The sequence below is a fragment of the Pseudorca crassidens genome, chromosome 11 (genome assembly GCF_039906515.1).
Source record: "Pseudorca crassidens isolate mPseCra1 chromosome 11, mPseCra1.hap1, whole genome shotgun sequence".
Classification (NCBI taxonomy): domain Eukaryota; kingdom Metazoa; phylum Chordata; class Mammalia; order Artiodactyla; family Delphinidae; genus Pseudorca; species Pseudorca crassidens.
Window position 1 is genome coordinate 36,092,887 of NC_090306.1, and position 27,943 is coordinate 36,120,829.

General features: G+C 36.6%; 1 protein-coding gene across 1 annotated transcript in view; it reads left to right on the forward strand.

Annotated features, from left to right (window-relative positions):
- PDZRN4 (PDZ domain containing ring finger 4) overlaps positions 1–27,943 on the forward strand; it is a 374,709-nt gene that overhangs the window by 340,544 nt on the left and 6,222 nt on the right. The window contains exons 6-9 of the mRNA XM_067696193.1: positions 12,149–12,247; positions 15,105–15,167; positions 21,961–22,062; positions 26,110–26,226. Of these exons, the coding sequence (XP_067552294.1) occupies positions 12,149–12,247; positions 15,105–15,167; positions 21,961–22,062; positions 26,110–26,226 (381 nt within the window). The remainder of the gene's footprint in view (positions 1–12,148; positions 12,248–15,104; positions 15,168–21,960; positions 22,063–26,109; positions 26,227–27,943) is intronic.

Here is a 27,943-nt window from a genome sequence, read left to right on the forward strand (position 1 = left end):
TCATCGCGGTGCACGGGCCTCTCACTATCGCAGCCTCTCTTGTTGCAGAGCACAGACTCCAGACGCGCAGGCTCAGTAATTGTGGCTCACGGGCCTAGTTGCTCCACGGCATGTGGGATCTTCCCAGACCAGGTTTCGAACCCGTGCCCCCTGCATTGGTAGGCAGATTCTCAACCACTGCACCACCAGGGAAGCCCCTTATTTTTAGTTTTTTAAGGAACCTCCATACTGTTCTCCATAGTGGCTGTATCAATTTACATTCCCACCAACAGTACAAGAGGGTTCCCTTTGCTCCACACCCTCTCCAGCATTTATTGTTTGTAGATTTTTTGATGGTGGCCATTCTGACCAGTGTGAGGTGATACCTCATTGTAGTTTTGATTTGTGTTTCTCTAATAATTAGTGATGTTGAGTGTCCTTTCATGTGTTTGTTGACAATCTGTATATCTTCTTTGGAGAAATGTCTATTTAGGTCTTCTGCCCATTTTTGGATTGGGTTGTTTGTTTTTTTGATATTGAGCTGCATGAGCTGCTTGTATATTTTGGAGATTAATCCTTTGTCCATTGCTTTATTTGCATTGCTTATTGATTTAAGAAAAATAAATAACTCACCAACTATCTTGAGCTTTTGGAGAAAATGTAAAAATGTTGAATAAAATGCAAAACTTTAACTTCCACACTTTTAACCTCTTGTTGTCTTTTGTAAGAGAAATGTTTTTAGGATTTGTTTTCCTTGGTTAGATCAGAAATATCTATGGCGGTAATGTGAACACATTTGATTATATGAAAGTGCTACTTTACCAAACAAGAAAAAGAACAGGGAAAAAATAATTTGGGGATAATTATTATAACTTTTATGGGATCTTGACAGGTTTAAAAGTCTTGTACCTTTTCCTGTTATGATGACCACAGGAAAAGCTCCCTAGCCCCCACCATAAAATGGCTTAGAAGAAAACTCGCCATCATAGCCCAGTGCCTCATTAGAAAAGCCTGTATTTCCTGCTCCAATAACCAGTTGATGGAAATAAAGTTCATTTTGTCAACAGGTTTATTTATTTCCCCTCTTCTTCTGCTTTGTTAATCTTCCTTTTATGTTTCCTTAATAACATATGCTGGAAAACTTCCTAAATGCTTTTCAAATAAAGAGAAGTTCTGAAAAGGATTGACAAATTTCTGTTGTGTCAACAGAGACACGGGCGTCTCCCAGTCTAGAATTCAATGTATAATATCTGAAATAGATAAATGTAGGCCCTCCTTTTCTCATTCATTAGATCCGGAGATATTCAGGTCTACTAATTGGTTTTAATGCATGTTATTAGAATTTTATTGCCAGTACAATAAAGATGCAGTGCATTTCATGTATCAAAACAGACCAGCCTTAAAAAATAACTAGGAGAGCTGACTCCGTAAAGAAGGGATAGAAAAGGAAAAATCTAGAATCTGTGCTATCAGATGAGTTCTTTGAACACTTTGGATAATGGCCAGTGGCAAAACATAGAACCTACAAAATATGAAATAATGCATGAATTCAGGATCAGCCTGTTACCTACAATTAATCACTATGTATTTACAAAGAAATTTATTATTATACACTGTGGTACTAATCTGGAGATGTGGGACACCAAACATCTTTTCATAACGAATCTTGTGGAACAAGTTACTTACTGACCATGAGATGCTTGAATAAAATACCATATTTTTGAATGATCATGGTAAGGCAGACGATATTTTGGATTTTTGTAGTTAGAAGAAAATTTAATTCATTATTTGATCATATTTTCAACAAGGTCTTAAATATTAGGTATAAAAATATAATAACATAAAAGACTTCTTCCTCTGATCCACTTCCAGGAACACAAATTTATTCTACGTAATGTTTTACAATGTAAAATCTTTGTAGTTTCTGTGTAAGTTTTACACCTAATTTTCCTATCTATGAAAAACACAGTGGGTTTGCACTATTTTTAGCAAAAAAATTTCCATTGCATATCAACGTATTGACCCCACATGGAGCATGATAAATGGAATATTATCTGATAAATTTAGATTACTATCTCCATTCAAGTTCAAAAATGTAGTTTTTGCTATCATGCCCCAGATTCTTTCCTTCCTTTAACTTTGGTTCACAGTAAATCTACCATCTCTACTAAACTCTGGGCCCTTTGGAGCAGTCTTTTAATCCTAGCCACCAAACATAAATATATTCCTTCTTGGGTTTATCTTAGACCACAGCCCTGTAGCTCTTCATTCTGCCTTCTTTGCCACTTTGTTCTTATCTATATATCCTACCTGTCAAGGGATAGGCAGTATATCAACTTCTATGCCAAATATTTAACAGGGCTTCCAATATTCCAAAAGGTTAGCTTCCAAATGACATTGTTTTCTCTTAGATAAAGCAGGGATAACTCTGTCACCCAGTGTTAATATTTATAACCTATTTCAGTCCTAGTTTACTCAATCCCCTTGTAGGTGCTCCTGAGGATCATCTTGCGAATGTGTAGATCTTACTTTTATTCCTCTACTATGCTCACTCTGCCACCCAGAGTAGCTATAGGTTGTCTTATATTTAAGTAAAAGGTATTTTTCTTTCTCAAGTAAATGTCTGCTTTTCAAAATGATTTTTCTTTTTACTTTAAAACAGCACCCCAAATAGTAAATGGTATCTCTTTAGCTGGTCTCCTTTATGGAAAACATGGCCAAGCTCAAAAGCATGACGGTGAATGGAACCAAGAATTACAATCACTGAATCAAGGACTACCAGGGCACAAAGGGTCACCCTGTCATTTTCGACTATTTACTCTTCAGAATGCACATGACCAATATCAAAGAAATGCTGTTAACACTTTGTTTTGAAAAAGCTAGTTTCCGTAATTCAAAGAGAAGAGAGCTTACAAATGGCAGGAGTAGAGATACAATAAAGACAGCAGGACCAGGTGAAATGCAGTACTATGAGAATGACAATAGGTGTTTGAGCCTCTCAGAGAATGGACAATACTTTTATATAAAAGTTTAGTGTGCTATTTCTTCTTTTTAAGTCTACTATAGACACAAAGCGTTGAAAGAATAGTTTTAAAAAGATGTCAACTCAAGCCCTTTTCTCCTTGAGTCCTGTGTCATCACCCTGATTCAGTTTACCTTACAGCTAACGTCACTTGTCAACCTTGTTCCTGCTTCCACACATTTCACCTAGGTAACCCACTTCCATCAGCTTCTCTCATTTCCTGCAGTGATTTTCCCATTCCCATCACACTCTCCTCCCTGCACACCCCAAAGGACCATCCCAGGTGAGAATTACGTAAAGAATAATATGAGAATCAACGAGATAACAGTAAAAAAGAGCTATTAAATGAAAGTCAGGAGACTTGGCTTCTATCTTAGCTCTGCCACTAAATTACCAGGTAAATGTGGGAAAATCATTTCTATTGATAAAAGTTGGAGGACAAGTTAAATTGTGTCTAAAATTTCCTTCCAAGTAATCCTATGAAGTAACTTATGATTATATTAATTTTCTTAAAATTTAATCAATATTAAAAATAAAATAGAAGAAATTTATGCTTCTGCCTCAGTTGAATACCAGAAAATCAAGTCCTTGCTTCCTCCCAGTAGTCCTAGTTTTCATAACTCTTTGTAGTTTATAGAAGCTGGAATGCCCCAAATTTTGCATATTGATCTCCCTCTCCCTTTTCTGCCCAGGACTTTGGTTATGAGATCTTTTAGACTTTGGTCCTAACTCACCTCTCTAGCATCATCTCTTAATACTCCCCTCAGCAACCCTTTGCTATAGCTGCAATGAACTTCTTACCCACTGCGTGAAAGTAGCTTCTCTCTGGAACTTTCCCTCTTTTGGTTCATCCCTTGACTCATCTATTTTCTACCATGTAGCCCATTGCACTTTTCTGAGTTCTTTAAGTGTTTAAGCCTCAGTCTAATAATGAGCTCTTAAATCATCGTTGGACTAGAAGAGTGTATTGAGTGAAAAAACAAGCTTTGGAGTAAAAGCAAGAAAAAAAAAAACCTATATTCAATTTCTGACTCAGACAAATAGTTGCTAAGTAACCTTAGGTGAATTACTTAATGCTGGGCCTGAATTGTTTTATCTATAAAATGAAATTTTTACTATCTACCAAAATCAATTGGGACTCTGATCCAAAAAACAGAAGACTCAAAACAAATACTTACGGAGAAAAGGAAGATGTATTGACTTTCTGAATTGAAAATTCCAGAAGTTTACTATTTCAGGTATAACTTGATGCAGGGGCTCAAACGATGCCACTAAATTTTAGTCTTTCTCCATCTTTTGGCTTTTATCTCCTCTTTGTTGCATTTACCCCCAGGCTCTATATATTGTGGGAAGATGAAGATTTGAGCTGCTCCTATAGTCTTGCATGTTCAAGTACAACAGGGAAGGCAAGTGTTCTTTTCTCAATAGTTTCAACAAAACTCTCAGGCCTGATATTTATGGGCTTGAACCGTATCAAATATCCATCCTTGAAATGATCACTACAGCTAAGGAAATAAAATACACTCATTGGCTGATATCTAGGTCACATGACTGCCCCTAAAGCTGAAATCAGTGTTGAACAGACATATAGACAAGGAAAGAAGAAGGTGTGATTCTGCACAAGAAATTTAGAGTCATGCTTTCAAAAAGAGAGAGAATGAACGCTGGTTAGACCGTAAATAACTGTGATACACTATATTAGCCTGTCATATTTTTATAAAACTAAATGTGACAGTATTCCCAAAACATTTATCACAATGGTTGGTACCTAAAAGTTTCCTGTGCTAAATGAGGGCCTTGGCACATAGCAGGTGCTACGAAAGTGTCAGGTGAATAAAGTGAATAAAAACTAAACGTGCTAGAAGAATTCTTAGAATGAGTACTTTATAGTTAATTTGGCTTGATTTTTCTAGTTCACTGTGATTAATTATCTTGTTGGCAGAAATTATAAGAGAGTCAGTCACATTTATTGTTTGAACAGTTTTCTGAATCTATTCTACTTAATCTAATACGATTATACTGAGTTACAAACATAGCCAAAGCAATTATAGCCTAAATCCAACTTCACTATAGTAGTTAACTCATCCAGCAGATGCCTGGGGGGCTTCTCATAAATCCCCAGATTCTGCTGGTATTAGGAATGTAAAGAAGACGGCATGGCACTCTCCTCAAGAGCTGAGTTTCCTTCTTTCATATCTAAGACTTGTGGGATATAATAAACATAACAGAAAATATCTGCTTAAAGAATAGTAAAGGAAACCAACAATAAAAATAAGCAACTTAATAAAATACAAATTTGATAATAAAAAAGAATAAATAATCATAGTTGTCAAGAAGTTACTAAGCATTGGTGAAATTTCTGTAGAAAATTTTGGAGACTCTGCTTCAGAAAGAGTGATGGAGAGGGATCCTATCCAGGATATTATTTAAGCTGAAAACTGAAAAATGAGAAAGAGCTGTAACTGGAACCAGAGCAAGGAGCTGTTGAGAATTCAGGATGAGTCCTTTAGTTAGGCCTTGAATCGCAGCTCTGCTTCTGACTTGGCTGTGTGACTCTGGGCAAGTTACTTATCTCTATGCCTCATTTTCTTCATCAATAAAGTAGAAATAATAGTAACGTTGTTTAAGGACTTATATGACACGGTTTACATTCAAGCTCCTACCTTCTCTTGCATGAACTGGTAACATTCCCAAATTGTCTCTCCATCTCTTAACCCCTCCAACTCACCCTCCATGCTACTGTTGAAGCCATTTTCCAAACTGCAAACCAGACTATGCTATTTCCCTTTCCGTGAGTCTTCTTTACTTTTTTACAGAGTCCAAATTATTCAGTATAGTGCAGTCATTCTTCTATGATCTTGCCACTTCTCCAGTTTTATTCTTCATCATGTCCACTCACCCACTCTAATCTTCAACCCTTAGCTTCACACACATTAATTACTTAAGCCTCCTCTAACATGATATGTTGTTCCCTATCTCTGTGCCTTTGCACGGTCAGTGTTCTCTGCTCGGAAATTTGGCCTTGGTAAGCACCAAGTCAATTCCATTATGTCTTCCAAGGCATTTTTATTTGATTCTTCCAGCAGCCCTCAACCTATAGCTGACCATCATCTTTGTGAGGTTTCCTCCCTCCCCATTCCATAAGGATGATATTGTTCCTTTGTGTGTGTGTGTCTGGCAATGGGAATGATCTCATAGGGAAAGAGAAACTGATAATGCAGGAGAAAGAGAAGGAATAATTCCAGGAGGAAAAAAAATTGAAAAGAAAAAAAAGGAATGGTTTACCAAGTGGAAGCATTGGCCTTTGATAGAATTGGTGATCTTTCTTCCACTGTAACAGAATTATTGCCTACAGGGTGGATACAGATAAACTTAGATTAATATGCTGAGTGGAGGGAAGATACAGTGGTTTCCATTTCATGGCTTCTTTTTTCTCCAAATGTGGAATAGAATGATTGGCTACGAGTGAAGAGAGAGAAGGCACCCTAGCAGAGTTGCAGAGAAAAGGGGTGTGAAATACTCATCTGGGAGAGCAGAAAGTTGAGGTAATAAGAATGTCTTAGCAACCAATGAGTTCTGAGGGGAGGTCATCAACTGAGAGTGGGCAGGTTGTGTCGGAAAATTGAGGAAAGTGGAGCAGCTTGACGAGGGAAGCATGTGCGATTGTCAGGCAGTGTTGATGGCCCGTCTGAGGTTTGTGGGAATGAGCTTACAGTGAAAGCAGTCCGTGTAGTTAGCATGGCTGTGTCTTTTCCTCCAGGACCATACAGCTGCTTAGGTGGGAACACAAGGAAGTGAATAGTTGGGCTTGGCAGTGATTGACCTTTGCTGGGTGATACGGTAAAGGCAGAGAACAGCAAAGACGTGGATTTTTATGAGTATCGTGACTAACTGCAGCTCCAAGCTGGGCAAGGAGAGAGGGGAGGGTGTGAGGGAATTATTGATAGTGAAAAGTGGAAGGGTCAACAGGTTCAGGGTCCAGTGAGAGAGCACAAATGGTGGAGTGGGAATGGAAGCTGATCAGACCATGGAGTGCTTAAAGTGGATATTTTAGAAGTAAAGCAACTATGGAAATGACATTTTGTGAGTAGTCTTTTCTGTACCTTGCTATGACATGTTGAATTATATTGATGTAGACCTGCCCACAACTAACATATAAATCACAAAATCTAGACACAGATGATTGTGGATGTTTAGCAGTGCCACTTGTAAGCTAATAAATGATCATTTTATGTTTTGTTCAAATCTCAAGAGTCAACTGTGAAAAACCCTGAATTTCTGGATTCTTACAAAGGTAAACCACATGATCCTAATACTTAAAAACAAGTGCACTTTCTCAAAAGATACAATATCAAAATAGGAAGGAAGAAAAAAACATGTCTGATGCAAACAGCACGTTTTTCTGGTTTCCTGCCCTGCCTTTGCTCTTTGGTATAGACAGAGCAGGACTGAGTGAAAGCCCATTAAAGGGCAGGTGCCCATGCCGCTGGCCTGATTCTCTAGTTGACACAGCAGAAGTAACCATACAAAATACAAACCACTTGTCACACTCACCTTGATTTTAAGTTTCCCATTTCTATTCCTGACATGGACTCTTAATTACTGGCCTCGTGAATCCATTCCCTTCCCCAGTTAAAAGTATAAACAAAATTAACATCTTTTTCTTTGTTAGGCTGTAAAATTGATTACATTTCCACAAACCTCAAATGGGTAATTTAAGACTTCCTAAGGCAATTCAGAGTCCACAGTGAGAAGCAGACAACCTGGATCTAGAAAAATGTGGCAGTTTTATTTCTCAAAGGATTCAGAAAGAGAAAGTCGCTAAGAATAGGATAGGATTAAACACTGCCTGTATTTCACAACAATATCATTGAAAAGGGAAAGTGGTTGAGTGAGGAGGTGAGGTTAGGGGTGTTAGTGTAAAGACAGGACCACGTGCTTTCGCTTTTACCCTAATGTCTCTATAAAATGTAATTTATTTATTAGTTGCAGTAACTTGTTTTGAATGTTTGGAGTTGGGGTGTCCAAGCCTGAAATGTTGTAGTCATAGCAATTTGGGTATTGCAGGAGTTTTGTCGTTTATTTTTTACTGAGTTTTATACCTGATTTCCACTATCCAGAAGAGAGGGAATTGAAGCAATATTTTCACAGTAGAGTATCTAGGCTTCTCTTAGCTGTGAGGGTTAAAGTTTTCATATTTCCTACTTAATTCATTTTTAATAAAGGTTTTGTTGGAACAACTAAGCATGGTATTTCACTAGTTACTAATCAACATTACAAAATTTAAGACAATGATATATGATTAATACTAAGCTTGTGTAGTAATGGCTATGTTGTCTGATGAATAAAAACCAAACAACAAATAAAATTAAAAGAAAGATATGGACACAATAGACCCCTCTCTCGGGATTATCAGTTGATATCAGTGACCATCTTGTTTAGCCCTGGTTTTCATTCTGACTTGCGTAGACTGATTGCCTCTGAATTTTCTCACTCATGACATGGGCCTCAAGAGCTCTTTAGAGCGTGGAAACAATTTGCTTAAAAAACCATTTCAGGCAGCTTCAAGCCTCAGTTCTTCTTCCAGCAAGAGAATTCCATCTAAAAAGCAAAAGTGTGTTTTATTTTCTTTTTAAGTTCCTTGTTCCACCTTAGACCCAATCATAAAAAAATATATAAAATATTCACAGCACTGTAGTGCAACCAATTTATGTAAAATCCCATTCTGTCTATAATTTGAAGGATATCTCACAGCAAACTTTACTAACTTTAATCTCCTACTCCACTCTCAATCTCAATAATCAGTTTCTCACAGGATTAGATACTGTGATTTGATTTTTCTAAGGGACTGTACATAGTCCCAGAACATAGCATCTTAAAGCACATTAAGCCAAAATGAACGTGGTTTCATCGGGTATATGAAGTGATTCTTCCACTGCAGTCACAAATGACTTATGGATGGTTAGCAGTGCCATCCGTGCGGGCTTGCCTTTGATTTGTAGATACCCAAGCATTGTCTCCACGGAGAAAATGTACAGAGGTAGCATTTCACTTTTATGTTTTTCATCAAACAGCTTCCTCGTGACAGAGGGAAAGGTATGAAAGTTGTTAGGGAAAACATTCTCTATTACCAGAAGGTTATTTCTTCAGAAGTCAGAGGCTTGTGTGCACTTGTGTGAAGGGAATACTAAGTTAAACGTGGGCTAGAGGATGCTTTTCAGATAAGTAGCCTTTACAAAGCCTCCTTTACCTCATACAAACAAAATTGTCAACAGGTAGCTGCTTATAAGTTATTTTGTCATAGAATTAAAGAAACTTTGATTCTAAAATGTATGCTTTTGTGTACCAATATGAAATCTGTAGTATCTGAAACATTCTCAACCAAAGAAAGAATTGCAAGTCCGCACTTGGGGCTGGTGCTCGGTGGTTTGTGGGATCCGAGAAATCTCACTTGCGCCTCCTCTGGAGCTTGGAATCTTACTTACTTCCATAAGTTCAGTCCTTTGAACTAAGGCTTGTAATAAAAATTGTATTTTCAATCTTTATTGGTGTGAACCAAACCCTGGATGGGGCCACATTTTAAATAATTACTAATGATGATCCCTTTAAGAAACATTTATTTATCAATTATCTTTATATCTCAAGAGCTACTTGTGAGAGAATGGAAGACTACACCAAATACCAGGTTTTTCTAGGAGATAATTAGGATGGCAAGCCTGAAATCCCAATGGCTTCCTAGGTTGGCAGCCTTAGGAAATCCAGGAAGCAAAATAAATAGTAAGAGGATGCCCAGTATCTTAAAAGGGGGAGGGGGTGATGTTGAAAACAAAGATGCTGTGGGTAACTTTGAGACCTGCTTCACAGTTTTGCTTAGGTTCAATAAGATGACAAGATTGAAGAGTTATTTTGACCTCAGGATCTCAGATTTCTGTTTCCCCGTGATTCTTGGTGATATTGGTGTTGTATGGGTGGTTCTACCCTTTTTATTTTAATAGATTGGTTCCATTTTACCACAAAATATTTAGATATGCATCTTCTAAACAAACACCAAACCATAGTACAGCATGGAGAGTGTAGAGAAAACACTCACGAAAGGAATGCTTCCCTCTGGAAACAACTTCCCACAGGATGGGGTGTTTTCTCCAGTGCTATTGGAAGGACATCGAAAGTCAATGGATTTCAGCTCCCAATACAGATCATTTGCTTTAATTTAAAGGTCTCACTTTCAATTTTGTATGGGATGTTTAGGTTTCCTTGTAGGCCTCTTAGGAATCACAAGCTTCTTTACTCCTTAACTGTATACTTCATTACTGTAATCGAAGCTCTTTTGTTGCTATAATTCCTTCCTAATGTTACAGTTTTAGTCAAGTATTCTTTCCCTCTAGAGGCATTAATTGTTGCCAATTTTGAAAATGCCCTTGATTGGTGTATACTTTTTGCTTCTGGCGCCAAAACATGTCACTGTTTGCTATTCTTCCTCTAGGTGAAAAGACTTTTTTTCTTCTTGTTCAACATACACCATGCCCTTTTTAAGCTCTGTGGTGTAATTTAGAGTATCTTTGTCTACCAGGTGTAAAGTCAGCATTCTTCATGGTTTCATGTACTTCACCAATCTGCAGTACATGTCTCAGGATAGAAGATTTAAATTTTCTTTTATTTGCTATTAGCTGTGAAATTATTGGTCACTGGAGCTTATGACAGTGTATCCTTGTTAAGGATTTACCTTTGGTTTATAGTACGTCACCAAAATAAATGGTTATTTTCCAATGACAAGACCTTCACTGAAATACAAAGTTAAAAGGGAAGATACTTCTTCAAATGTAGCATAGTGTACAGGAAAATATCCTCTAGTTTGAAATTAAGTGAGTTTCTCTTTATTTAGTCCTGGTAACTATTTCAGATCATATACAGTTAAATGGATACTTTATTAACAAACTTTATTCCCTTCATTCATACACACGTGCGCGTGTGTGCACACACACACAAAATCTACCTCCAGTTAAAGAGGAAATATTATTTAATTATTGTTTTACAAAAAGTTATAAACACTAGGATATATTTTGAAATAAAAGCCATCACCCTTCAACCAACATTAACTGAGTCCCCACACTGAACAGTCCCCTGTTCCAGGCACTAGAGAGAGAGCATTAAGCAAGACAGACAAATAACTCCCACAAAGCCTGAGTTTTAGAAAGATGGTCTAGATTTCATTTCCAATTTAAATTTATTCTGTTCTTCCTCATCTGATTCTTTACTAAAGGGCCTTATAACCTCCATCCAATAGGAACACGTTCTCCATGATGAGAGCACCAATTTGTGTTTCAGTGCTTGGAATTATGCAATTTATTCTAAAAGTCATCTGCTTCTGAGAGTAGTACAAGTCTATTTTATTATATAAAAATGAAATACACTGAAATTTACTATTATTTTACTGAATATAAATCAAGAAATAGATTCAATATACATTACCTAAGCACTGACATTTTAAGCCCCTTAGCCATGTGTTGCAGTAGATGTGTTTCCTTGTTCATTTACTGCTACATTTTTGAATCATTGCCTCTGCCCATATGACTGTTGATGTCTCTCCCTACAGCCTGGATGAACCTATTTCTTTCCAAGGGTGAAAGCTGCTACAAGGTAATAGAAAACCTTGGCCTGAGCTACACAGAACTCTTGCTTATTATAATGTTGTATAGAACTCAAAAGAAGTATTGATGTACAGTTTAGTCTTTTTTTATTTGAACTTAATTTTGTTTTATTAAAATACAAATAAAAACACAGTAGTTTCATAAACATTTTGCTACCTACTTTAACATTCTCAAATATTTTCTTGATTCCATATTTTTGATTTATACATATTTTATTTAAACTTCATTTGTGGTTTTGTAAAGTTTTATGATTTAATATAAAAAAACTGCACATCTCCAACTTTACAATGAAAAGTTAAAACACTGGCCTGAATATACAGATATACATGTTGAGAGTAAATTGTGAGGATTCTGGTAACATGGGTTAATTTCAGATGTTGGGCAATGATTATGAAGACTTCCCAGGATGGCCTAAAGAATATCAGTGAGTTCTCCATCCTGCTGCGGGATTTGATTTCTCTCTGAGATAAATGTCGTTCTGTGTGTGTTTTTCTCTCAGGAGGTCGAGTTGTGTCGTGTTAACAGTCAAGAGAAGCTGGGCCTGACAGTCTGTTACCGAACGGATGATGAAGAAGACACCGGCATTTATGTCAGCGAGGTGAGAAATGCCATGGAGGAGAGGTTAGAGGAGGCAGACAGCGAGCAGTGGAGTGAAATGACTCATGATGAGAAAATCCTTGGGAGGCTGGAATGGGAAGAATTGGCAATGTGCCAGTAGTTGTCACTTTCAATTAGGAAAGTAAATTATGTTGCCCAAGTAGTGGAATTATTATCAGCCTATTTAATGTGGATGCTTTCACCACAGAATCCCAGTAAGGAGAAGTGCAAAAATTGTAACATTGTCTAAATCTGAATAAAGTCCCTTAAGTACGCAGGAAGTCGAGCAAAGTTTTTGATCAGCAAACATTTGTCCTTCTGTTCCCGCTGTGTCTTTTAACTGTCCTGTTAACAATAACATTGACTTTTAAATCTAATATTCACAATAATCAGATATTTTACTCTGCTGACAGAATTGATAAATTTAAATATCATATCCAAGAAGTGCATCCATTGGTTTGTTTTATTCAGCCCCATAATCACTTTCAAGAAGTGAGGTACTTACCCAGGGAACTGTATTCAATATCCTGTAATAAGCCACAATGGAAAAGAATATGTACATACATGTATATCTGAATCACTTTGTTGTACACCAGAAACTAACACAACATTGTAAATCAACTATACTTCAATTAAAAAAAGTGAGGTACGTAAATGTGAAATACCCTCAGTGTTAATAACTTTGAAAAAATGTGAAGCAAAATTTATTATTATAGGTGATTTTTTGAAACTCCCGAAAGAATCATTTTATGAGAAGTAGTAAGGTATTATGTGTGTGTGAGATATATATACATATACACATACAAACATATTTATAATTACACATATACAGGCAAACACATATATGCATATACAAGTATATATAGATATGTTATCTAACTCCTGCATATATGTATGTACACACATATATGCGTGTGAAACCATGTACGTATATATGTATGTGTATGAACCCAAACTAAACACTAATTGCTGTTCTGTGCTGTTCCAAAGTTTCTTGGTCATGACTTTGAAAACATTACGTAACTTACTGCGCTTCGGCTTCCTCACCTAGAAACTTAGTACGATAATGCTTATCACATTACTTTTATAGAGGTGTTTAGACTCTGGCAGAGATAATATAATTAATGAACTTAGAAAACTACTCAGCTCTATAAATGTATCAGTTTACCAAAGAATCTACTGACTGGCTCTCACTATGGAAAAATCTCCAGAGAATACTTCACTTATATACTTCTTTTAAATAAACAACTATGATAACCCCTCTGCTTATGGTGAGGAAGTATAAGGAAACACCTGCAGCATTATCTTTTGTAGTATGTACGGAGGTACAAATGCAGAATTTTAATATTAGTTTGATTACTGTTCTGAAGACAAAGTTTTAGTTGTGAATGTCTTGTAAATAGGATACAATTGATTAATCATCCCTTATTTCCTTCAAGTGAGTCTCTGTTTACTATTTAAACATGTCAACTTTGGAATTTTACTTTTCAGGGATAATAAAAAAGCCACAGGAACAGAACAAAATTACTTGGAAAAAATGTTTCCCTATACCTCTTACATGTAATTATAGTGTCTTTTGTTCTTGATTGATCACTTAAAACTCATTTATTGGCTGGCACCACCTAATTAAAAAGTAATATCTAACATCTGGATAGGATGGATCAACCTTACCCTACACTTGAAATACTTTGCTTTAAAAAGGAAAAAAAAAAAAAAAAGGCTTTGCTAGAATAAGCTCCAATAAATTGTTTGAAGCCTTCCTGTGAAATGTGATAGATGGAATTACCCCCAGTGAACAGTAAGTCATCACTCAAGTTTGGCCCATTAAAATGTTGATAAACTATTAATAGAGCTTTAAATATCTATTTATTCTAAAATAAGTGACAGTTAATATACTTCACCCTATATGTAAAGTAGTGTCTAGTAATAATCTACATGGATAGGATTTTTTTCATTTCTTGAGCTACATAGATTATAAATCTCTTTATAACTTAATGTGCTCATAACACAGAAATCCCTTTAATAAGTTTGGACTTAGGGTATAGCTATCAGGTTTTCTCAGACAGCTAAGACAGGATTTAAAAATCACCCTAGCAGAAAGTAAATTTCCTGGGCCCTAGTATTAACATCAGCTGAGGATCATGTCAGCTGAAGACGATGTCTGACAGTTGGGATACAGAAATGAGTGAACAGATATAAAAATAAATAAATAAAATAAAATAAAAAGGGGAGAAAGGATAAAAGGAAGGAAGAAACAAAGAGAGGCAGGGAGAGAAAAGTGGTCCACAAATAAAGATGTGCTCTAGTACTCTTTTTTTTTTAAAAAAAAAATCTTTATTGGAGTATAATTGCTTTACAAATGGTATGTTCGTTTCTGCTTTATAACAAAGTGAATCAGCTATACATATACATATATCCCCATATCTCCTATAATAACTCTTTTAATGTCATTGACTGCTAATCTGACAGCTGTGTAAGTTCTAGTTTAGTTTTCTTTTATTGATTCAATCCTCATCAAGGGTCATATTTTCCTGCTTCTTTGTATGTCTAGTAATCCTTGACTGGATGCCAAACATTGTGAATTTTGCCTTGTTGGGAGGTGGCTATTTTTATTCCTGTGAATATTCTTTTTTTTTTTTTAACATGCTCTAGTACTCTTTAATTTTATTGTAATTAATTCTAAAATAGTTCATTTACATTTTTAGAATCAGTTGACAGAAGAAAAATTTGGCATGCACTCTATAAATCAATAGAAAAACTTGAAATATGTTTTTAAAAATATTTTTTAAAACCATATTTTTAAGTTCCTGGGAGGATATTGCATATCCAGTTGAAGCTGTGTGTCCTCTCCCTTACAGGTAGATCCAAACAGCATTGCTGCCAAAGATGGCCGGATTCGAGAAGGGGATCGTATTTTGCAAGTATGTGGGGTGGTTATTTCCTTTAACTTCCTACTATCTGTCCAATAGTTTTAATTTTATTTTGTTCCTTGAAAAATGTTAGAGAAAATAATTTGTGTTTGTTTCTGGATAGTAACATCTAAAAAACTAAAAGTGATCATTTAAACCTTTTTAAAAATAAGGATAGTGCCATTTAATAAGGATTATTAGCTAATAATTAGTGAGTAAGACATAATCTCTGGACTCAGATACCTCAACTTCAGCTTCCAGCTCCATCACTTACTTGGGCACTTTACTTAACCTCTCATTGTAAGCCTGTTTCCTCATCTTAAAGAATGGTAATAGTAAAATATATTGCTGCAAAGGTTAGATATGATTAAGCATGTGATGTGCTTAGCACACAGTGCATGGTGAGTAATGAGCATTAACTGCTGTTGTTACTAGCATCAGCAGCAGTTATTGCTGCCTTTTCCACAATAAATTAGGTAAACAGGGATCCCAGTGTTCCCTTACTATGAAAGTTTAGAAGTATGAAGAAGTCTTAATTATTTATAAATGAGTTGCTGGGGACATGTGGAGGACGGAATGTGAAAACATAGAGGCTGACTGAATTTCAGTTTAAAAATAGAGATGGTAAGCACCTTATAGGGGGTGTGTAGACTGGAAAGAGTTCCCGGCCCAACCAGGAAAAACTGCAAAAGCCAAAGTTTCTGTCCTAAATCTCCCTTGACCTGCGCTATACCTTCTTAGTCCTTTCTCATAAAGGGTGGCTGGAGGAAGACACACAGCGCCCCAGCTTTTATGTCCAGTTTAACCCAAAATAAGAACAGAGGTCCTTGGGGGTTGAGTTTCACTACAGATAACAACTGCAAGACAGGAAGGAGGACTCAAATGACAAATTGAAGAAGTTACAAACTGTTAAAACATTCTGCAAAAGTTTTAATTGTTATGACAGATCTGTTGTTCCCATTTCTCCTTCCTAGATATGAACCCCTAACGAATGTTTCTTTCAATTTAATACATTTGGATTCAACACTCTACCTGGAAGCAGGGCTTTAAAAATAGACAAGATGCCATGGCAGCCTTTGGGGCATTCCCTGTGTATTTAGGAAGACAGCTGCTTACACAGATGATTACAGTACAATGCGACGTTGTCATGAGAAAGTTGTACCACACGAGGGCTATTCTGCCCAGACTTCTGCTGGTCTTCTTTCCTTTCTTTAGTGGGGGTACTCACTGAATCACACCACTTCTCCATACCCCTTCCCTTCTCTAGCGAGAGGCCACAGAACTCCTTTTTCATCAAGGACCCTCTACTAAGGCTCCAATGAGGAAAGAATAAAAGTATGAATTAGAGGTTATGGTCCCACTAGTTTTCAGAAAACTTGAAGAATACATAATTCCTACTTTAATGAGCTCCCTAAGTGATGACCTGTAGTTAAACAAAATGGGATGTGTCTATCACTGGATAACTCAGGGGCAGGAAAAGTGAATCAAGAAACCAAGACTTGCTACAATACTTTCAATGTTTTTCTCACACTCGTGTGAGTAAACGAGTGAATGAAACACGGGTATTCAGTAGAGAGAGTGATAGGATAAATGGAAGAATAAAATCTGCAGTAAAGCTTTACTTATACATCCTCGTTAAAAAAAAGGGGTACCATCTTCGTGTGTCATCCAGATAATGAAAGCTTCAAAAATATTTCATTGAGTTTTTGATTTAGAAATCATTTTAAATGTGTTGTTTACTTTGTTAACATCTCCAATTAAATATACTGAAAAGAATGTAACCTTCCTTTGATGCTCAGGGTCACGTCACACCCAGCAATCACCATGCAGTGCTATATATAATAGAGTAAAATGCTCAATGGCTGAAAGATCTGTAAGATTGTGTGCCTTGATATTAAATGACCCTAGCTGTCTACTTTTTCTGATGCATTGGGTCTATGTTTTGTCATTTTCCCCTTGCTGTTTCCAGCTGTCACTTCTTCCTCTCACCATCTACTCACCACGCCCCATACCCACTACTGTGCACTCACTGGCTCCCTTCCTAGTTTCCAGGTCACCACCTCCCATAGGCTAGATACACAAATACAGTTAGTAAAATGGTGTCTATTAGTTCTGTGGGTAGAGTTTGATAGAAATAAAGTACATGTGCTTCCACAGATGCATACTGTGTATTTTGACACTTCCTTATTCTTGGCTCTATCGTGGGCAGGTAAAGTTTTCAGATAAGATATTTTCTGGATAATAAGGCATTCCTTAATGGACTTGATTCATTGAAAAAACAACAGCAGGATTGATAAAGTGCTGTGGTTTGCCTGATTAGTTTATGTTTAGTGACAAATATGTCACATCTAATGAATAAATACCTGTCACATTAAAAAGCCTAGAATTCAATTCTATCTGCACACACAGGAAACAAAGAATCTTGAGGGTGATAGTAAAATTATATAAAAGAAAACTGTGACAAAATTGTACCGATAGACAAATAGCTCCCGTGTGGCTGGTAAGGAGATTATGGGATACCCTGTAATGAACAATTAATGACTCCTTTCCCAGGGAGATGAGAGTGGGAGAAAGAGAGGATTTCTTCTCATCCTTTAAGTTTCCTGGCTGGCTTTGATTTAAATGAATCTCTTTAGAGCAATCATGATTTTAATTTCCTGTTCACAGTGACCTACGTAGAGTATTTCTATGGTCCTGCCTTCATTGTGTAGCTAAAATTTTCTAACTGTGGTGCTCCACGGTCCTGTCAGAGAACCTCACCTAATGGCACCACACACACAGGTAATCACATGATATTGTTAGAAGGTAGGGGTCATGCAGAAGAGAAACCATGACCCACCTTCGTGAGAACACATTCTAGCTCTCATGTGTTTTTTCTCTGCAAGTGCTTGACAGTTCTATTTGCTGTGCTTTTGCTACAAACTGCTGGTATCAGATGTGTTCCCAGGAATTAATATGGGGAAATTCTTTTACAAAATTGCCGTGCTGAGTCAGGAGAAAAATTAAAGACATACGTGATCAGCCGTCTAAAGTAAAGAGTGCTCTAGTCTCACGTTCTCTTTGGCATATACTATTCCATGTAAGCAATCTAATCTCATGTTGGCCAGAAAAGTCAGTCATGTTTCTAAGGATTATTCCTGACAAAATCCTGCAAAATCTCCAACAGTGGAACAATAAGACTTCTAATCAGCTCTCTTTCTTTCTCTGCCTTAAACTGGTCCTTACCGTTTCTTCCTACTCTTACTTTCTTCCCTTTGGATAACTGTTTTCCCCCTATTTCTGTTTTTTTCACCTCTGTATTTCTATTCTTCACTCACCTTCTTTCTCTCCACACTAAAATATAAGCACATTTGAAATAATTTTTTTTTCTCTTGCCTAAGATTCCTGGGTTTTCAAATAAGAAATTCTATAGGTGGTTGAATGCCAAGAAGTGTAGTTGCCTACCTGCCTATGGTACACTGGTACAGGAAACCTAAAAATTGGCATATTCAAGCAAAAAAGGCTATATAAATATATTTCTAGACTTTTAGGGTTTTACACACACACACACACACACACACACACACACACACACACACACCCTCATATGCCCGTACAGGAGATTAGGCCTAAAGTGGAATTTCGGCTGATTTCTCTTTGTAATTGCCACAAATCTCTCCTAAACCAAGAAAATATACATTTTGAAACTAATATTTGCATATACCATGCACAGAAAATGAGACAGATATATTATCTAGCAGTTTTTCCTCATTGATAACAAAGGTTAAATATTACGTTCCTCCTTGCTCTCTTTCCCTCTCTTTTCTTGAAATGGAAGTATTCCATTAAATTGTGCTGACTCCAGTTCTCATCTATGCTCTCCCCTTGTTTCTGGGTCCCTCACCTTTCTGTCTGCATGATGTTTCCAGGCCCAGCAAGCTGCTTTCCCACAAGCAATCCTGTAGCTATGAGCCATCATTCAGCAACAAGAGCAAATGAAGGTGGAAAGGTCTCTCTGATTCCATTCCTCAAGTCTTGCCATTCCTTGAAAGGCATCTTTGATGAAACCTATGGCTGTATTTTTTGCCTCAGTATCAATCTGGGTATCAAACTAATGTCCCGAGTACAACGGGATCTACCAACCAAGTGGCTAAGGTGGCCTTTATTTTGAAAAATAAACAAAGATTACATTTTAATGCCAGTTTTCTGTGACAGATTTCTTTCATTCCACATATGATTCTGGATGTAAAACTGTTTCTACAATGTATGATCTGTCCTCCCAAAATAAGAACATAATGCCAGAACTGGAGACCATGGCTTTCGTCAGTATGAGTTCACAGAGGAGAGAGAAGAACACCAACTATAAAGGAAATCAAATGTAGCCATATTGTTTCTTGATGGCCCTCTAAAAATTAAAAATATATATGAGATAGATATCTTTTAAACTAGAACCATGTTTCCTGCTATGGATTTCAATGTTATGCATGAATTTCATTCTATTTTTTTTTTGAATTTTATTTTATTTTTTATACAGCAGGTTCTTATGTTATCCATTTTATACATATTAGTGCCCATATGTCAATCCCAATCTCCCAATTCATCCCACCACCACCACTACCCACATGAATTTTAATATATGTGCTTTGTTTAGAAGAAAAGAGTCTTTCTGAGGGATTAAAATATAAATAATCATAGTAATAATAATAACAACAATAGCATTAACAGTAATATGTGCAAGATTGAGCACTTTCTGTATAACAGGCACTTATTTAAACTGTTCACATATATTAACTCTTTTAATCCTATAACAGTCCTCTGAGAAAAGCACTATAATCTGCATTTTAATAGAGGAAATGAACAATAACATTATCATGACTGAAGAGTGTTTAGACTAATGGTAAGTAAAGTTTAGATGAAGAATTTGGAAGTATGCATATACTCAAGTGAAAAAGTAGTAGTGAGAATTGTATTTCAAACAGAAAAGGTTAAGTTGTGTGAGATCATCCAACTCAGTCTCCTTAGGATCAATGCCTACAATGGAGGGAAGATGAATGATTAGGTCCACAATTGATAGACAAATAGATGCATCACAGATATACTACTAAGAATTACTATGAAATGGATAAAAGCCCTCAAAACTGAAAGAAATCATTATTTTTAAACTACACGCAATTGAGGTGGGGGAGGTGTAGTGGAATCCATCACTGCCAATTTATGTTTATTTGAAGAAAAAAAGGGCTTGGACTCAGTACAAAATTTTCAGATACATATTTACCAAAAAAAAAAAAAAAACCCATAACACATCCTTCTTGGTCATTAGTCCCCAGTTTGTAATCAAAGTTTTCATTTTCTAATTTGGTGAATTTTATTTGAGAATTGCCAAAAAAAAGGAGGGGGGGGAATGTACTTTATAAAAGCTGAATTTCCTGTCCACACATACAAGTGAAAAACTAAGGAGCTATTCATTTGATCACAGTAAGAAAATACAGCATGAGGTTGTATGATTCCCCCCCCCACCTTTGACTATCACTGTCTGCTTTCTTTGTGCTAAATATGAGTCTAGGAATAATAATCATTTATTGTGGTCCACAGTTGAGATTCCTGAGCTTGTCTTCAGATAATTATGTCTGTCTTCATGCATCAGCCAGAATCCCAGAGACCCACAAGGAGAAAATGTCAGGAGTCTACTTCATGCTTTTAAGCAGAAATTCTCAGTGAAAGATGTTAAATTAATTGTTGAAAAAAAATGGTCAATGCAGCCACACTTTCTGAAATAAATACTTATTTTAGACAGAATTACTTGACCTCTTCAATTGAAATTTCTTCCCACATTTTTGATTATGTGTTATGGATCAAAAATCTCATCTCTATGGAATTGAGCAATCAATAAAATAAAAGAAATTTAAAATAGCCAAAGAAAAAAGTGTATCAATAAGAGCTAAATACATTTGAACATGAAATGTAGTTTAAAATACAAACTTTAGGAACCTTATTTGCCCTGTAGAACTTAGAAAAAAGAAAAAGGTGCATTTCAAACACCGCTAGAATCTTTTGTTTTAATCGAAAGTTTACTCAAGCTTGGCTTCTTTCAGTAAGCATCCTTATTTAATTTTTTTTTCTTATTTTATGTTAATTTTTAAAAATTTTATTTAAGTATACTTAAGAGATGAGCCTTAGGATATTTCATTAGTTTTGTTGTTTTAGGGAAGCGGATAGATCCGAGAAAGGAGCTGGAGTAGATGACAATGATACTGGTTCTTCGTTTGATTAGTTAAGCACTGAAAGATATCCCGAGAGTGATTTGGGGCAACTGAGTCAGACCCACACGCAAATACGAAATGATTAAATGAAAATGCAAGCAACAGCAGCCCGGGAGCATCGCCCGGTGAGAGATAACGCGGCAGCTCGCTAATTGGCTCACAGCAAGCGTGCAGGATGACGGATTTCAGTTGTGGTATTGCTGGTCCTACTTCCCCCAGCACCATTATCTCAGAGTGACACTTCCATTACTCTGAGCGGAGAAAGATGAACGTCACCTGTCAGGGGCTGGTTAATTGTGTTGCTAGATGTATGTTGCCAGGGCGCAGGTTGGACATTTATGAACATAACTGCTTCCTCTGATGTCCGCCATCCTTCAGGGATCGATACGGCTCTTACAGTAAGCGCGTAATTGAGTGAAGGCACTTACCACTGAGGGGCTGAAGACGAGCCCATTGTGTGAGCTTCATTGTCCATACATTTACCATAAATGAGCTGATATTTGCCATTTATTGTGTGCAGCATTGTGGAAATGGAAACTAATGCGCCACTTTCATCTGTTTTCTAGATAAATGGGGAAGACGCCCAGGATCGAGAGGCGGCGGTGGCCCTGCTATCTAGTGATGAGTGCCGGAGAATCGTGCTGCTGGTGGCAAGGCCGGAGAGTCAGGTCAGAACAGAGAGAGCAAAAGTCTTGAGACTGCACTTTAGGTTCATTGTCTGCTATTCTATAACAGATCAGTGCCATGGATGTTTGTAAAACCAGGCATACAAAATATAATTGAGTCATCTTTCCCAACTGGCCAACCTTATCAAAACAATTATAAGTAAAGACTCCTTAATATGGCTTCACAGAAAGGCAGCTAAACATTTTATTTTTTTGAAAACACAAAATTGAATCATTACTCTCTCCTTCCACTTGCCAGTTATTTAAATTAATTCATAAATGAAAAATGATTGACTTTATGTGATATTTAATTCTGTGTGGATCCTTGCTTTAGTTTTTCATCTAAAAATACTTAATTGGCATATTAAGGTATCTTGAAAGAATCTCTAATGAGAGAAACATTAGCATATCTAGCTATCAACTTAAATCTTTTTAGAGTAACTTTATCCAATAAAATACCTTAAGAGTACAGTGTAGTTCCATGTATAGTAAATGAATTTTTTCCAACTTTAGTGTGACAAAAACAAATTGATAGCTTTTAAAGAATTTTTTTATATCTTTACAGAGGGAGATGTCATGAAAGTAAAGGAGAGGTAATGGTGGAAGAAAAGTACTATTGGTACTTCTTTTTATATCCTTTTTATCCCCCACCACAATGCAGAAAGGACATTACGTTGTCACCATTCTATCCATCTGTCAGTGCTGGATAACCAACTTCAGTGAGTGAAGTTGGTTATATCACCATTTGTCTTTCAGGTTATTGATCTGATATATTTCAGACTCAATAACTACATACTATCTATAAATTACATTGAGTAAGTGTATTTCAGGGTCAGACCGAATCCTGTCTTGAATATAGTGGTTTTAAAACATGACCCTTTCCACATATATTTCCATTATGCCCTTGACCATTCTGAATGGTTCCCATAAAGCCTGCTATAGCCTAGGGCAGACTAAAGTTACACACCTGAGGTCCTAGGAGTGGGAAAGGAAACCCCACAACTGGCTGTGCTGTCTATGTGGGAGTGAATTATTAAAATACATATGAAATTGCAATAATTACCTGGAAATTTTGCAAACTGGTTAATCTCAATGATCCCATTTTCTTGAAAAATAACAGAATAAAGGGGCTAAATACATATTAGTGAAATTAATGGTAAATTGACGAGTACTCAATAGTCATCCTTGTTGTAGAAAAGATATTTCAACTTTATAATGTGGTTTCCCTGCCCTTTCCATGTAACTGCTAGAGAACCTCACTTATTTATAATTAAAGCATTTTCTTTATTATGCCACATAACAGCTATAACATACTGTGGAAAAAATAGAAATTAATAACATAAAACCAGATCCTGTTAATCTTTAATGGCGTACATATGCTTGGTAGAACCCCTGGCGTTTTTGAATATCTGGTTACACTCCTGACCCAAGAGTCAATGTTGGAGGATGAATTTTCAAGCAAGACTTTCTTCCCACAGTTGATAAAAGATGGTTGTCTGACTCTGTAGCATATCATCCTGTCTGTCAAAATCAAGATCTGCCCTAGCCCCTTGATCCTAAAGAAGCTGTCATGACACTGGAAGGCAGCTAATTGTCTTTAGAAAATCAGATTTCTAGAAAAATAAGGAAAGAAAATGCATTTTAATATCATAATTTAAAAATGTAATTTAAGCAATACATGCTATAAGGTGGCAAAAACAACACAAAACTTGTATTTATATCACCATATTTTCCCATCAGTTTCAGTATATCTCATTATTGCATTTTTTGCATGTGTATTTTATTTAGGGAGAGTATAGAAGTTTTAGTGTGCTTTTTCTAGTCTTTTCTTTTTTTTTTTTTTTTTTAATGTTTCAAATTCTCTCTACATTCTCGGAAATGATCAGAGTTGCTGGGGGCGGTATTGTGCAACCGTGCAATATTTTTAAATAACTCATTTCTTTCATTCCCTGTCAACTTACTTTGATTTTCTGCCCATTTTCTTCCTCAGACCATTAAAGATATTGCTATTTTGTCCTATTCCCCTTGGGACATTGGGGCAGAGAGGACTCTTGTAAGAACTGTAGAGAACTTTTGAGACAAGTGCAGGTTGTTTCTTTCTTGGAAATGCCACGTGTGAGCCTCTACTGTGCAGACAGATCCCCCTGTATAATTATGACAGTCCCCCCTTTCCCATGACTCAACTCAAGGGAAAAGTCTGTCTCTGCCACAGCACTGAACTCAGACTGCCATGAATGTGTGTGTAGGGGGAAGGGAAATGCTACAGGGAAGGGAGGTGAGCCAGAAGAATCTCTCCTGACTTAGTGTGCTGTGTATTCCTCCAGCCTAGAGGGAAGTCTTAATCAAAGTAGACATACACTAACCACACATGGCAACTCAGGGATCTGTGGGGTTAGTCAATAAGAAAAGAGTTATAGGAAAGCATTAATTTCCAGCATGTGTTCTCTTTGTCTTCTCCATCCCTTCATTTCAATTTCAAAAGACTCTGTTCCATCATTCACTGTATCAGTGTGGCAGATATTTTGTTTTGACCTGATTAAAGAAAAAGTCCTTGCTGTGCTTATAAAAAATAAACTTTTCTAGCTTTAAGTAATTTCTTTTGGAGCCTGGCATTTGCAGCTTCATGAAACTTAAAAGGGATTAAAAAATGTAAAACTTGGACAATTATGAATTGGACTGAATTTAAATTCTTAGTCAGCTTAATCTTCATAGCTCATCTGTATATCAAAGTCACCGGAGTGGAACTTGGTCAAGTTATTCAGGTCACCGTGAGATAAATGAGGATGCATAAATGCATTGATGCTTTTGGCCCAGTCAAGTTTGAAATAATTTAAGGTCTAGGTAGCCTTTAGTAAATAAAAGGAAACCTATGATTGCCTTCATTTAATGAATGTGATACATATACACTCATGCCTCTTCTGGTGCAATTTAATGTCCTCTCAGGTTCGTTTGTTTTTAAGTTTTAGAAGTTCAGTTCTCTTAAAGACAAGCTTATTTTTTGTGTTTGTTTGGTGCTTACCCATTCGTCCGGTGGTGAAAACATCTCCCACTGTTGTCAATTTTGACTCACTAGAAAGCTGCTGTTTCTTTGTAACACAGAGTAAAGGGGAGCTTTGACAATAATTCAGTTAATTCAATCAGCATAGACAGTTAATTTATGTAATCCAGCTCCAAAAACCCACTTTGAGGCAAATTATCTGAATTGACTGTCAACACTTATCATATTAGCAAGGTAACCACCAGTTTTCCACTTCCTTTTGTATTGAGAAACCAAAAGGATTTGTTTGGTTTAGTTTGTGTAAGACTGCCACAAGAATACCTACCTTCAGCACCCACAAAGAAAACCCTGCACACTTCACACGGCTCCCTCACCCTTACGTGCACATTTAAGGTCTTCTTCCTTGGAACTGGGTCTGAGAAATGAATCACAGTAGTCACGGCACAGCATCACTCTTTATTGAGAGTAACTTAGAATTTTCCTTTTTTTCTTTTTCAGATGAAATAAATGTTGTCCGTATTTGTGGCAAGCAGCCATCTTGTTAACTTGAAAGCCAGCCATCTAAAAATAAAAAAGCAAAATGAGGGTGGCATCAGTGTATGTGTGTGTGTGTGTGTGTGTTGGTGGGGGGTGCTTTGTATGGAGTTGCTTTGGGGGTTTTTGTTAAGGAAAAAGGCCCGATTGTCTCATAGCCCTATTAGGACCATTGCTGTTCTTTAACACAGGGACTGTTGGGGGTAATGAGCATGACAGCTGTGGATTATGCAGTATGCTTTTCATACACTTTGAAAGGCGGTGATGTTCTGTGCTGAGGTCTACTCAGTTATGAGAGAAAATCTGTAGCTCTGTTTCAGGGAAGGATAAAAGGCATGAGTCCAATTTTTTTTTTTATCACCTTTTCTTCCTTCTGAGAGGTGAACTATAGGAGGCTGGTATTTTGAAGAGAATCATTATGATAAAAGGAACTGGTCAGGCGTCACCATTTAAGTTTACCCTATTTTAGCTTGAGTTCTCATTAACTGAATGTAATGTACTAATGTATTCTTTTGCAGCTGGAGGAAGGCTGGCTAGAAGATGAAAGGAATGAATATTTAGAGGAGTTAAACTTATCGATGTTGGAGGAACAGCATAATGAAGCAATGCAGCGCACTGCCAGTCAGGTGGAGCAGGTAGGGCCACGATCTGAACTCCAGCATTTGAAATGATGCTAGTTCTTTTTTAAATGTGTAACCATAAATGGAATAAAAAAACAAAAAGCAAAGAGTTTGACCAAACATCTCTGTGATGGTAATTTTTGAAAGCAAATGATCATCTCAAATGAAGCAGAGGGAATAAATACAATTTTTTTCTATTAAGAATACTTCTACTTTGGGAAGCTTAGGGGCCATTGTGGAGAGTACAGTAGTATTCAAATGCTGACCCAGGCACTGTTCAACCTAATTCGGAAATTTAATAGTAAAAAATGCATGTTGCTTCTCAGTATACCAGCTAGAGATAAACTATATCTCATGAGGTAACCCCTCCCCCCCAAAAAAGTAATTTTGTATTTTAAAATATTAATGCATGTATTTGAATATTTAGGCAACTTTAGGAAGATGATGACATGATGTAAGCCATCAACCTTATTTGGGTATTTGGTATCGTGATTACACCTTTATACTCCTGAATTAAGAGTAGTTCAACTTGCGATTATTGATATCATTTTGTCTTAAGGTCATATATTCATTCAACAAAAAATTCTCAGCCCCTAATATGTTTCAAGTACCATGTTTGATCCTGAGAATACAAAGAAAATGAGCAAAGTTCCTGCCTTTAAGTAATTCGTAACTAGTGAAAGATCACAGTGTGGTTTGTGGCAAACCGAGTCTTAGTATTCTTTTCATTTTTGTTGTTTTTCTACTAGATAATATCAAGATCGATATAGCCTAGATTTTTTATGTCAGATTCATGTCATTCATTTGCCTAATATAATTTTATTAACACTTCCGCTGTCAATCTGCTTATTTGTTTAATTATCATCCTATTCTCAACATTAATCCTTAACTCACCCTAAAAGGTAATTAGAAAAAAATCCTGGCAGTTAGGCTTAGGAATATAAAACACAAACATCCTATCACTTTGTCAAACTGAATGATGAGATGCACTGACATGCTGGCATCCCATAACAGAGGTGTGTGTGTGTGCATGTGTGTGTCTGTGCATGCGTGCTCATGTGTATATGCTAATAAATTATTAGGTTGCAAACTACAGTTGACAGAGCCATGTGTGCTACACTCTGTGCTCACCATGGATGCTCAGTGGCCACTTCACAAACAAGAGTTCATGCTCAAAAGCAATGCTGCTACTGTAGCAATTGCTTTTCAATATAAAGAGGACAGGTTGAAATTTTAATGTATGACTTCAACACTGGCCACAAATAAAGATATTTTTTGGTGGCAGCTGCTGGTTACAAGCAAGAAAGTCCTTGCTCCAGGCTTTTTCTCTCTTAGATAAAAAATGTGACCTGATACAAAATTGACAGGAGGATGTTGGAATAAAGAAAGAAGGGAGAAATCCTGTCCAGGTGAAGTGATATGGTGTCAGATGCTGCCTACTCATCAGATGTAATACAAATGCTAGGTCTTTTGAGGTAACACAAGATGTCCCTGAGGTGAGATTTTCATTGTGTAGAAATTTCTCTTCACCATGAGACTGAAAAATGATGAGAAGTACAGAAACCTTTAAAAGTCCTTTGCCCTTATAAACAATAATACTACATTAAAAGTGCCTTGGTAGAAACCTTGCCTGTCACTATAATAATTCCATAGGGAAATGATAAATTATAGAATAGCATTATATCAGAAACCAGGAATTCTAGGTTTGAGAATAGAAAATTGTTTTCACATG